The 12,759-nt window shown below is 41.7% G+C and overlaps 1 protein-coding gene across 1 annotated transcript; it reads right to left on the reverse strand.

Moving 5' to 3' along the window:
* Window positions 1–4,295: 4,295 nt before the first annotated feature.
* LOC118496539 (galactose-specific lectin nattectin-like) lies at window positions 4,296–10,068 on the reverse strand. Its single transcript, XM_036008540.1, has 7 exons — window positions 9,962–10,068; window positions 8,569–8,634; window positions 8,265–8,286; window positions 7,929–8,023; window positions 5,924–6,058; window positions 4,807–4,915; window positions 4,296–4,525 (listed from the first exon to the last, which is right to left on the reverse strand). Exons 2-7 carry the CDS (start codon window positions 8,632–8,634, stop codon window positions 4,458–4,460), a joined length of 495 nt encoding a protein of 164 aa, XP_035864433.1. The 5' UTR covers window positions 9,962–10,068; the 3' UTR covers window positions 4,296–4,457.
* Between the last annotated feature and the right edge of the window lie 2,691 nt (window positions 10,069–12,759).

Genomic DNA, 12,759 nt, shown 5'->3' on the forward strand with positions numbered 1-12,759 from the left:
AAAACAAATCGCTATTTATACCGCTAAAAAAGCTCAAAATATCACCAAACTTCAACTGTAGCATAATGAGGGTCACTAAATGTTAACCGAAGCATTGAGAACATTGTAAGTGTACAGACAGTTTATTAAAAAGATAGATTATAAAGACAGTAGCTCCCAAGACGGCGGCCGCCTGTATACGAGAACGTGACTTTATAATCTATCTTTTTAATAAACTGTCTGTACACTTAAAATGTTCTCAATGCTTCGGTTTACATTTAGGGACCCTCATTATGCTACCGTTGAAGTTTGGTGATATTTTGAGCCTTTTTAGTGGTATAATAAGCGATTTGTTTTTAGTTTTAGCACCAACAGCTAGTTTAACAGTTACAGGGCTAAGTTAGCTATAATGGTAAGTGCTCGTTGTTTGAACGTACCAGTGCCAACCAACAGTAATGCCAGACAGTGAGCAAACATTAAAGACAAAGCCGGAGGGGTTTAACGTTATTTTGCATTGTTGTGCCGAAAATCCTCCCCTGCCAGAATTCTCTCTACCTTCTCTTTTTTCTAAACTAACGTTAGTCGTTTAGGCTTCTAAACTGTCGTCGCCGCAGGACGGTCACCTTGTCTCCATCTGTGGAATTGAGTGAGTGAGTGAGTGAGTGAGTGTGTGTGTGTGTGTGTGTGTGTGTGCAGGGTGCAAACTACGGGGGAGCTTTGGTCACCTTGTCTCCATCTGTGGAATTGAGTGAGTGAGTGAGTGTGTGTGTGTGTGTGTGTGTGTGTGTGCAAACTATGGGGGAGCTAGGGGGAGCTCGGCTCCCCTTAATAAGACAAGGGCTCCCCTGAAAACATGATTTGTGAAAACATTTTTTGACAGTGTGTCATTTTGACGTACAAGTTCAGTTTTGTGTTATGTGATCATCGTGGATTATTATGTGTAAAATTGCAATTTTCACTTCAATAAAGATAACTATACATGCTATTCTTGCCATGAGCATCAAGACATGGTGGCGCTGCGGTGGAGGCCATTAACAACATTCTGCATTCTGATCTACAAGAATACACTGAGTCTGTAATCGGCTACATAAACAAATGTATAGATGATGTGATGATGAAGCAGGTATTCCAGGTGAAAGCCACCAAGATTAAAAAAAAAAGTCTTTGCCAGCATCAACCCACGCAAGGCTGCTGGGCCTGACAACATCCCTGGGTGTGTGGTGAAGGGGTGTCCTGAGCAGCTCAAATATCTTCAACATCTCGCTCATTCAACGTGTGGTGCCCACCTGCCTTATTTATTTTAACAGCAAATTAGTAAAATGTGCCTAGGCTCGTGCACAGTGCGAGCACACTATGCTTGTTACACACACAGGGACACACAGCAGCACACACACATGCAAAAGATTACAAATAAAAATATTACGGTGCTAATCCTCCATCATAATAGCAATGCTCCAAGGTCCAAACGCGCCTGGCTTTTAAAGGGAATGGGAGATGATCTCTGATTGGTTTATTGCATGTTACGCCCAAAACACACCTCTGATTAATGAAGACACTAAGTACAACCCTTTAGAACCATGCGGACCCTTTTTTCTGCCGTCAAACTAGCAAAAGTGGATTTGGACACGCCCTAAACGCACCTGTGCCAGGCTCTTCACGCCGTGCGCATAGATCATTATAGGGCCTGAAATGTTTTGAGCGGCTTGTCCTGTAGCACATCAAGGGCCATCTCCCTGCAGATTTAAACCCGCTGCAGTTTGCATACAGAGCTAACCGCTCAACTGAAGACACCATCTCCACTGCACTCCATCTCACCTTGTCACACCTATGCCAGGCTAATCTTCATCGACTTCGGCTCAGCATTTAACACTATAATTCCACAACAGTTAGTGGAAAAGCTGAGGTATCTGGGGGTAGACTCTGGCACATGCAGCTGGACCCTTAACTTCCTGTTGCAGAGACAGCTGAGAGTCAGGGTGGACAGACGGCTTCGAAAACCATCTTGGTGAGCGCAGGGTCACCTCAAGGCTGTGTCTTGAGCCCCCTGCTGTTCAGCCTGCTCATCCATGACTGCTCTGCCCGTTTTAACACCAATCATATCATAAAGTTTGCTGACGACATGACACTGGTGGGTTTGATCATCAATGATGATGTGTCTGCATACAGGAGGGAGGTAGAGGAGCAAACATCATGGCGCAGCTTACACACCTCCACCTAAATGTCGACAAAACAAGGGAGATTGTTATTGACTTCAGGAGGGCGTTAACACACCATCACATGCCACTGACCATTGGTGGCGCCGCTGTGGAGAGAGTCAACAGCATCAAGTTCCTGGGGGTCCACCTGGCAGATGACCTAACCTTCTCTGCCAACACCACGGCCATTGTCAAGAAAGCCCACCAGCTGCCCCACTCCCTCCAGTGTCTGAAAAAGGCAGGTCTACCCACCATCCACCTTACCACCTTCTACAGAGGCACTGTTGAATCTGCCATAACATATGGCCTCACCTCCTGGTTTGGCAGCTGTAAGGCCCTTGAGAAACACCAACTGAATAGGATTGTAAAGACAGCCAGCAAGATCATCAGCGCCTCTCTCCCCTCCCTGCTGGAGACATACAACCAGCGGTGTGCTTGCAGGGCCATCAACATCATAAAAGACCCTTCCCACCCTTCCCACGGCCTTTTCTCCCTCCTTCCGTCTGGGAAAAGATACAGCAGCCTCCACTCCAGATCCAGCAGGATGCTGAACAGCTATATTCCACAGGCTGTTAGGATGTTAAATGGACTGTGCCCCCTCCCACTACCATGCTTCCCTACTGTGCAGCTACCTGCCTGAACTACACTCTGTTTGGACTAAACACATGACTGCATTGCACTTGCACTTTACATACTGTGCTGCTATTCTGCACAAGCTGCTACTCTCCACTGCACTTTAATACTCTGTGCCCAAGCTCCTCCTATATGTCTATATGCTGTATTTTATGTGTTTTTATTCTATTTATTTCCTTGTTTTATACTGACACAAGCTGGGGGAACAATATCATTTTTTTGTATGTATGGAAGTACACATGAAAGTGACAATAAAGTAAATCTTGAATCTTGAATCTAATCGGCCTAATCTAAAACAGGATGGAAGCTTGGGGTGCATCGCTTAGGCCTAATTGAACGGAGGAATTATGGTATTCTTCGTTAGCCTGAGTAACTTTAACCGTTGTTCATGTGAAATCTCAAAGACAGCCTGATGCTTTGTTTATACGTAGACTATTAGTGGGTGGCTGTTTGACCTATAAATTCCTGTCGATAAAGTATAATAGGGTAAATCCTGTATAGTGCATACACTTGTAGCTGTTATGTGTCTTTGTAAGTCACAAGCACACGACCCCCCCCCCCCAAAGACACGGGAACTTTCTTTCTGGAGAATTTATTCAGAGACAAACGGAAACCTACACTGTACATTTACTACCACTTAAATAAACTGCTGATGTATTCTCAGCTCTGATAGCCGACAGCTGTCTGCTCTGAGTCCATTCACCGTCACTCTCTCATGTAGCCTACACACTAAGCACCGAGCTATTCCTTAAAGGAGCTTCCCCGGTCTTGTAACACAAGGAGAGCCTGCCAGAGCTTCTTGTATTTGGTCCGAAAGTCAGAACCATCCAAAAAAATGCTTTCACACTATAAACGAACCGGACCATGGTTCAGTTGGGTCTGGACCGAGACCACCTCTTTTTAATCGAACCAAAATTTGGTCTTTTGATCCGGAGTATGGTCCGGGGGAGGTTTTACATCTGTAATTTTGGTTCGGATCAAACTGAAAAGTCCAAACCAAATGAGGTAGGTGTGAAAACGCCCTTAGTGTTTGATAGAAACATTGATGGTGTTTGAAGGCCGTTTTATGCTTCTGCGGAGGCTTCACGCAGAGCTTTTGCCGTAGCCTGCATAAGTAGCGTGTGATGCGTCAAGACGGCATATGTGTGTGGTAGAGCGAGGGATCAGTGAGAGAGTGATGGCGATTAGGTGCCGAGTGAGTAGTGACTCTAGTCATAGTGAGAGAAAGTGTCTCCTCTGTTGTGACTACAGTGGGAAATCTGGAGCAGGAGAAGTTAATCCTCTCCTTGATTTCATGTTGTTTATGGAGAAGGAGAACCAGGAAATGAGTCGGGGGAAATGCAACGCTACCAAGCCATGTAGTTACATTTTTCGAGAGGTGCACGCCAGGCTACGGCGTAGATGCAGAGGGGTCTGCGGGGGTATGCCGTTGATTCAATGCAAAAGCATAAAATGGCCTTGAGATGGTAATAAAAGGAGTGAGGCAGATTGCTGAACAGGATATATTTATTTATTGATCAAACTGAAATCAAATCTGAACTGTCAATAGATCTTCCAGCAGTGACGTCGTCGAGGCTCAACGTCCTGGTAGAAGTGACATCAGTAGCGATGTGACATCATGACATTTGTGTCAGCTCACGGCGGGCGTCTTCACAGGGGTTTGGAACAGAAGAAAGATTTCTTCAGACTACAAATCGTGTCGTTGACATAATCTTGTTCTGTAGACAGATTTAAAAAAGGGACAATAATAAAGAGTTAGTTTTCACCTTGACATTGTTTCCCTTTTCTCAACTAAGGAAGTCAAACTGTCTTTATATAGCGCTCTCCAAAACTGATAAAATGCTTCACTGTTGCATAAATGATAGCACATTTCAAAAGATAAAAAATATAAAATAAATACCATGTATAAATGAAACAAAATGTAATGATGTTGGGTTACAGCACATTAGAAGTTACAAAAGAGCCTTTTTCCTTTCTATTAAACAGATAATACATTTACCGTTAAAGTTAATCTCCATGCAGTTCTCTTTTGCCCGGCCGTTGGGCTCCACTTTGCCCCATCCTTTGAAGTCAAACTTGGAACCATCACTCCACAGCCACACACCATCCTGAAAGAAAAAGTTAGATAGCCTTTAACTTAATTATACTAGGACTGTCCCAAATACCATTTATTGTGCTTTGGAGCTTCATTGGTGGCGGCCAAAAGTGATTGATGCGGCGGTGTCACTACGTTCACACAGCAAGTCTTAATGCTTAATTCGGATTTTTTGCTCAGATCCGATTTTCTGTTTGGCTGTTCACATTACCCTTTAAAATGTGGCCTATATCTGATTCCTGTGTGAACTGTTTGTGATTTCCAACTGACCCGCATGCGCAAAAGAACATCACACATTTAGTGCACGCTGTTGCACTAAAGTTAGGGAGGTTATGGAGGAAGTCAGCATTATCATTTTTTATTTCAAAATGTTTGTGTAATGGCAGCCGTAACATTAATGAGCAGGTGCTGAGGAGGAGACGGTTACGGTATGATCCTTCTAGTTTTGATTGAATTGAAGTCTCTCCCCATACACTAATTAGATCTAACACCTCCCTCTCCCTCCATTGACTTGCTCCATCACTGTTCTCCATGTTGTAGGCCTAGTCAAGTTTTTAATGTTACTGTCTGTGTCTACGGCTAACTCCCGCTGGCGCATAATTGTGACAAATGTCGATGTAGATTGACGTAAAAGTTGCATCAAATCCTCCTTGGTTGTTCACACTGCGGCCACATTGAAAAAAAAAAAAAGATTTGGGCCACTTTTGCCTGCACGTAGCCTCACCCCCCCCCCAATGTAGAACAAGTAGACTTTATATTTCAGTATCTCATTTTTTTTTACCTCAGATCGTAGATTTCAACATTTTGGACCACATGGACAGAAGCTTCATTGCAGAATCAGATTTAAAAAAAGGTTTATTGCTACAATAAGTATACTTGCGTGGAATTTGCCTTGGAATTTCATGGAGATTTATTTTGTTTGTTTCAGATCCAGCCTTAATTTATAAATTTTAGTTTGTTGTGTTACGGTTATGTTCAAAGACTGGTTACAGCATGTACTGTAAAGAAAGGTTGGACTCACCTTTGTTGCATCGTAGCCTCCGACCCAAATGTTTGTGTCAGTGCCAGTCACTAGCTGAATCACCCCTCTGATAGACTCGTACTCCTCTGTAGTTTGGAGGGAAGCCAGATTTCCACCGATAGAAGTGCAGAAACGCTGATAAAGGAGAGCAACAAAAGACAGTGAGAAAAAAAATAATGCATGGTCTTACAGGGAGGTGTGTTCAGGTGCATTCTGGGCGTATTGCTATCTTGAGGCAGCGGAAAGTGATGGCGCCATTGACCAACAAAAACCTGGTCTAAAGTCAATGACGCAGCATTTCATTGTTATTTAAAGTGCCCATATTATGAAAAAGAAAAATCAGATTTGGGGTGTTATGTTGTGTCTCTGGTGCTTCCACACACAAACTTTGAAAAAAAAAAAATCCACCCATGCTGTTTAGAGTGAGATACGGTTTCTGAATGTGTCCTGCCTTCAGTCTCTGGGTGAGCTGTTCAAAATCGGCACGAGCAGGCTAACCGCAACCATTAGCTCGTAGCGTTAGCATGCTAACGCTATGGCTAACGCTAGCATGCTAACGCTAGCATGCTACCTCGTTCTCAATAGCAAAGCACTGCTACAACACACACAAGTTCACCATAATCTACAAAAGAACTACTTCCATGTGCGCCCTCATTTAGAAGTCTCCCAGCTAATCCTGCCTTGTAACTGACCAAAGTTGTAGAAACAGCCTCTTTTACTGTCTATGGAGCTAGCTAGCTGACATGATCTACATCTGAGCTACTGGGCATGTGCAGTGCAATCAAATATAGTACAGAAGAAGAAAAGAGGTCTCACTCTGTAGCTAAAACAGACCAGCTGAAAAGAGGATCTGCAGCAGTGAGAGAGAGCGGTGCAGTACAACAAAAATATGGTGTTTTTAGAAAATTAAACCATGTAAACCTATTCTGGTACAACCTTAAAATACAATTATGAACCTGAAAATGAGCATAATATGGCTGCTTTAAACAGCACATTAGTAAAATGTGCGCACACTATGCTTGTTATATACACAGGGACGTGCAGCAGCACACACAGAAGATTAAAAATAAAGATATTCCTGCTCAGCAAATCCTCCATCATAATAGCAATGCTCCAAGGTCCAAACGCGCCTGGCTTTTAAAGGGAATGGGAAATGATCTGATTGGTTTATTGCATGTTACGCCCAAAACACACCTCTGATTAATGAAGACACTAAGTACAACCCTTTAGAACCATGCGCCCGGTGCACAGACCCTTTTATCTGCCGTTAAACTAGCAAAAGTGGATTTGGACACTAGGCCCTAAATGCACCTGCGCCAGGCGCTTCACTCCGTGCGCTTAGATCGCTGAAATAGGGCCCAAAGTGATAATGTGACAGAGAATGCTGGCGGCTTCCTAACATTACTACATGAGCCAGTGCTGTAGTACCTGAGATCAGTCTTGGTCTCAAGACCACTTTCTGAAGGTCTCGTCTTGGAATCAACCCTTATTTTTACTTAGTCTTGTCTCGGTCACAGATAATAGAGGATTCAAGACCACAGCTGCAGGGATGTTACTGAACTGCCATTGCATTGTTAGATTTATGTGTGAGTTGTCTGTCTGAACTGCTGGTTTAGAGCGTATCCCACTTACAGTGTGTCAGTTATAACCAGGGCTTTAAATTAATGTTTTTGATCACCAGCTAGTTGATTTTCTAAAGCTACCAGCCAATCAGATTTTCCACTAGCCACGTTTAGTTTTTTCTTAACTAACTTTACTACTTCATTTCAGCTCCTCTGGTTCGTGTCGCTGGGCACATAGCCAATGATTGAATGATGTGTCACGACATAGTGACAGACCAGTGGTTCTCAACCTTTTTTGTGCCAGCGCCCCCCTATCCATTATCCAGGTCCCTAACGCCTCCCAAAAAATATGTAGGCTAAATCTATAATCAAATTGTTCCAACGGAAGACAAGCTGGCACTTATCAAACTATTATATATGACTGATATAATTTCAAAACGTACCTCTGCATCAGCCCAGTCCTTTTCACTGTCGTGGAATATGTAACACTTTTGGTCAGACTCAGTCCAACCAGGAGGGCATAGTTTAGGCCAGTCATCTATAACACAAATGTAGATGATTAGAAGGACAATCATGTAAAGAGCCTCCAATTGTCCAAAGCCAGGGAGGTCTGAGAATAGTGTCCCTCAGCACAATCTTTATGGACAGCCTCCCAAATAGGACCTGCTTTGATCTCGAGCAATCCTAAAATCATTTTTATAGACTTTAAATTAACCAGAAGTGCAATCACAAAGTACATACTCCAGTCTTTCACCTCCACCATTATGAGAAGTACCAACCTGATGCTGTCTTATTCTCTGCCTGTAAACATAAAGTAATGATCTTTAGTATTTAACCCTTAGAGTTTAAAAAATACACATGACAAGATTTTGAGTTTTGATTGAAATGTGTTTTGTAGTTTACTTTCTTTTTATTTGCAATATATTAAAACATTAACATTTTAATATTATTAATATCAGTCATGTTCACAAACATGATGTTGGGCTGGAAGAACTCTCACAAGACTGGTTTAATGTAAAAGTTAAGGTGTTATAAAACCAAAGATCTTTGTAAAGTAAATGTTTTAGTGTGCGTATGACTTACATTTGCTCCAGTCCACAGTCCACTGGTCAAACACAGGACCACCATGAAATGAAGACCTGATTCCATCTGGGTAGAGACGCAGTATATTAATGATAGCTTACCGTATTTCCTCAAATAAAAACCGGTAGTCAATTAAAAGCCGGGCCTCTGATAGTGGCCGGGGGCGTGGTCAACACGGACAAATAAAGGCCGGTCTCAAATTAAGGCCGGGGAAAAAATAGTGTGGATAATCTCCTAAATGCCTTTCATATAATATTAAGTAAATAAAATTCAAGTTCATTGTAATGTACATTTCTACCAATTTCATTTAACAGATTCAACAATACATTTATGCTTTTTTCCACACTGTTTTTCTGGATTATTGTCCAACCGGTATTTTAGTCAATGCGGCTGTATGTGTTACTCAGCCAAGTGTAGTTTGCAGTAACGTACAGGTGCCAATAGATGGCAGTAGCTACATTGGCTGTAACACGGGTCTCATTTAGTGCTAGCAGAGAAAGACGGACTCTGGTGCTATTGACGGACTTTTCAACAACAAAACGAAAAGAGTTTTAAAGTATGCGGAGGAAAACTCGGGTGAAAAAGCTGCGAGACGTTTCGACATTGACCCCAGGAGAATCCGATACTGGAAGAAACAGAAGGATGAGCTGACAAGATTAGCCGACAAGAGCAGAGCACAGCTAGCTAGCTGGAGGTGGGAGGAAAGAAGTTAGCCTGGAGCTAGAAACAAAGCTAGCTAGCTACCGTCTGTAACGTTAATCAGATACTGGTGTGCTGCAAACCAGCAACTACTGTATGCTCTTATTGTAATCTACCAGCAATACTGTAGTACCTGTATTTGAAATAAATACCCGGTACATTTACAGGGTTCAAACTGACACAATGGTGGTGTTTGATTCATTCTGACCCAAATTGTTTTGTTGCCCTTCTGGCTGTTGTTGTAAATGGTGATATTTGTGCAAATGTTTCTTAAAAAATGAATGATCTCTGTCCACTGGAACGCTATGGTTTTTCATTTAAAACAGTTTATTTAAAATAGTTATACTTTTCAAACAGATGAAATTAAGAATAAAGGCCTGCCTCTAATAAAAGCCTGCTTCAAATACAAGCCTGGTACCTTCTGCACTTCAGGTAAATAAAGGCCCCGGCTTTTATTTGAGGAAATACGGTATTAATGAAGTTACGCAAAATGTGAACTAAAATACAAAATGAAAATGACAATTTCAATCATTGTAATTGCATCAATGCTATATGGTGATAGAGGAAGATTAAATAAAGTTAGCACGTTTTACAGAAACAAGGCATCGTGATAAAGAACAGATGTAAACTCTTTTCTGTAGATATGAATTAAAACATCTGTTGCTATGATGAAAGTCAGGACTGAGAGTCGTACCTTGTTGTGATGATCAGATAAAGTTGAACGTGCAGCAGTAGCAGGTAGCAGAGTGACTTTGAGATGGAAACCCAGAGCTTATATACCTTCTCTGGGTGTGTTTGGCTCACACACCTGCAACGTGTTGCAATCTGAATCTGAATCAATATGCTGGAAATATCTTTATGTAAAGGGAAACATAGATTATAATCAAAATCTAAAAACATAATGGAATATTTAGCAGTAAGGCTCTGAGGCATTCTGTATTGCTTTCATCTATTTATTCTCCTGTAGATCAACTTTTCTAATTATATCTGAGTCAGCACACATGTAGCCTCTAGAGGCATCATGTACTCCTCCCTCCTCTTTTGCTTCTTTTGTTGGGGAAGTAACCTCCTTAAATGTGCATATGACAATTATTTACCTCAATGATACATTATTCATTTTAATTTATTAATAAACTCCTGGACTGTAATATTTCAGGTGTTTGAGCAAGATTTCTGCTCATGTCCAAAACTTTGTGCACATTCACATTCAAATATATCTCATCCCATCTGTGTCCTCTGAGATTTGGAGGAGTCGTGATATTTTGAGAAAAATAAAGTGATAATAGGCTATTACAAGAATAAAGTCACTATATTTCAGAAAATAATCTACCTGCACCATAGCCTGCTGTGCATTACGTGATTGCTCTGCTGATACGGTAGATCTCAGACCGTCTGACAGACTCAGAGCCCCGTTTGGGTCTCTGGTCTCTGAATGAGACAAAGTTTAGGGAAGTGGCTGTACGTTACTCTACATCGGAGGTGGAAAACCAAAACTACGGCAGAAATACACGGAGCACAAACGGGACACATCTACCGCAGCATGTCGACAGCAGAGCGCATCCATAAACCTGAACCTGCACAGCTTTTTACAGCGAGAGTGGACACTAAGCGACGTCCGGTTTCATATTTGTCAGTCAACTTTTCAAAATACATTCGGGGCTGAAGCCCCGGCAAAATCAGCTGATGCCGCGTCTGTCAGTGGAAACAATGAGGCCACGCTTTTAATGCGCAGAGGTGTTGGATGCGGGGCTGCACTGCAGAGAGAAATAAACGCAAGTCGACCTCCACCTGCAGCCAAACCCGCACTCACACAAGTAGGTGGAGGTGAAGGGGATTAGGACTTTCATAGCCTTAGTGGAGATCTGGGGGAACTCGCTCTCCACAGACAACCGTAACGCGTGATGGACATTTCTCCCGGTCTCTGTCACACTGCAGCAGAGGAGCAGCAGAGGACCCCGACCAGGTGAAACCTAACTTTAACTCAGGATCATATTTCCTTTCCTCATATTTTTTTGCTGGGTCCAGTCTCCTCCCTTAATGCTGACTTCTGTTGACTTGGGACAAGAAAACGATGCACTTTAAAGCTAATACACGCACGCACAATTACAGATACCAATAGAGCTGCATAGTTATTTTTTTCTTCACGTGTCGCGCCTCCCCTGTGGCTCTTTGGCGCCCCCCAGGGGAGGCGCGCCTCACCTATTGAGAACCCCTGAGCTAAACCACAGCCGCAACTTGCACTGCTGTTAAAATGCAACTTCAACCCTCGGATATAACGGTAATCACGTAGCGATTTTACTGTATCTAAACATCTGTCTGTGTGTTCGACCTTTTGAAATACTTAGATCAGGTGTGTTACTGTGCAGGTAATATCCGAGGAGCATCTGGCATGATTGTGAGTTCTCCTGAACCAGACTGAGACCATTTAAAGGCTCAGGAACCCTTTGCAGGTGTTTGGGTTAATTAGCTGATTAGAGTGGGACACTTTGAGCCTAAAATATTGAATCTTTTCACAATATTCAAATTTTCTGAGGGTTTTCATAAACTGTAAGCCATAGTCATCAAAATGATAACAAATACAGGCTTGAAATATCTCGCTTTGCATGTAATAAGTCTATATAATTACTTTTACCTTTTAAGTTGAATTACTGAAATAAATGAACTTTTGCACAATATTCTAATTTTTCGAGTTTCACCTGTATGCTTCTGGTTCACCTGTTAATTGTTAAAGCAAAATTGCCCCTTTGTACATTTGGTTGTGACTGAATTCTTGCTGTTAATATGAAAGTCCATAACGAAACAACACACCATTCTACTTTTGAGGGCTAAATTAAATGAAATATGGCTCGTTTTCCGTTTGAACACATTGTCATCAATATTAACAAGGTTTAAAATGACCCATTTTTCAAATTTGGATATCATTTCAAAATCAGAAATCAGTAGTAACTACATGAAAACTTCACTGTTGCATGAAATATCGTTTGTTTAGCCTACATCATCAGTTTCTATCTAATGTGAATCAAGAGGCTCTATCAGCTTCGCTACCTTTTTTTTTTTTTTTGTCTTCAAAAAACTTTATTATTCAAGTACAGATCCATAAACACATTGAAAACATTAAATGCATACATACATACACGAAAAAGGGGCGCATTAAATTTACATTAAAGAGGTTGTAAGGCATTGTAAATGTTCAGAGTCCGGATGGCTTTCTTATTTGTCAGTCCTTTTTTAAGGTTTTAAAATATAATTTCATGTCATTTTTAAATTGGTGACTAGCCTATTCGGTTTTCTTTCAGATCATTTACATTTATAGATATAAAATTTTCAAATAAAATTAAAAGATTCAAAATAAAAAACATGTCATTTATCCAAATAATTTTCTTCATAGTAAAAAAATTCTACCAGGCTGTCTTGGTCATGGATGTATTAAGAGAACGGTCTTGGTCCGTTAAATGACTGACTTGGATGTGGGCGGGGCTTGATGTCAAGCCC

This window comes from Sander lucioperca, chromosome 12 (assembly GCF_008315115.2).
Source record: "Sander lucioperca isolate FBNREF2018 chromosome 12, SLUC_FBN_1.2, whole genome shotgun sequence".
In the NCBI taxonomy this organism is placed as follows: domain Eukaryota; kingdom Metazoa; phylum Chordata; class Actinopteri; order Perciformes; family Percidae; genus Sander; species Sander lucioperca.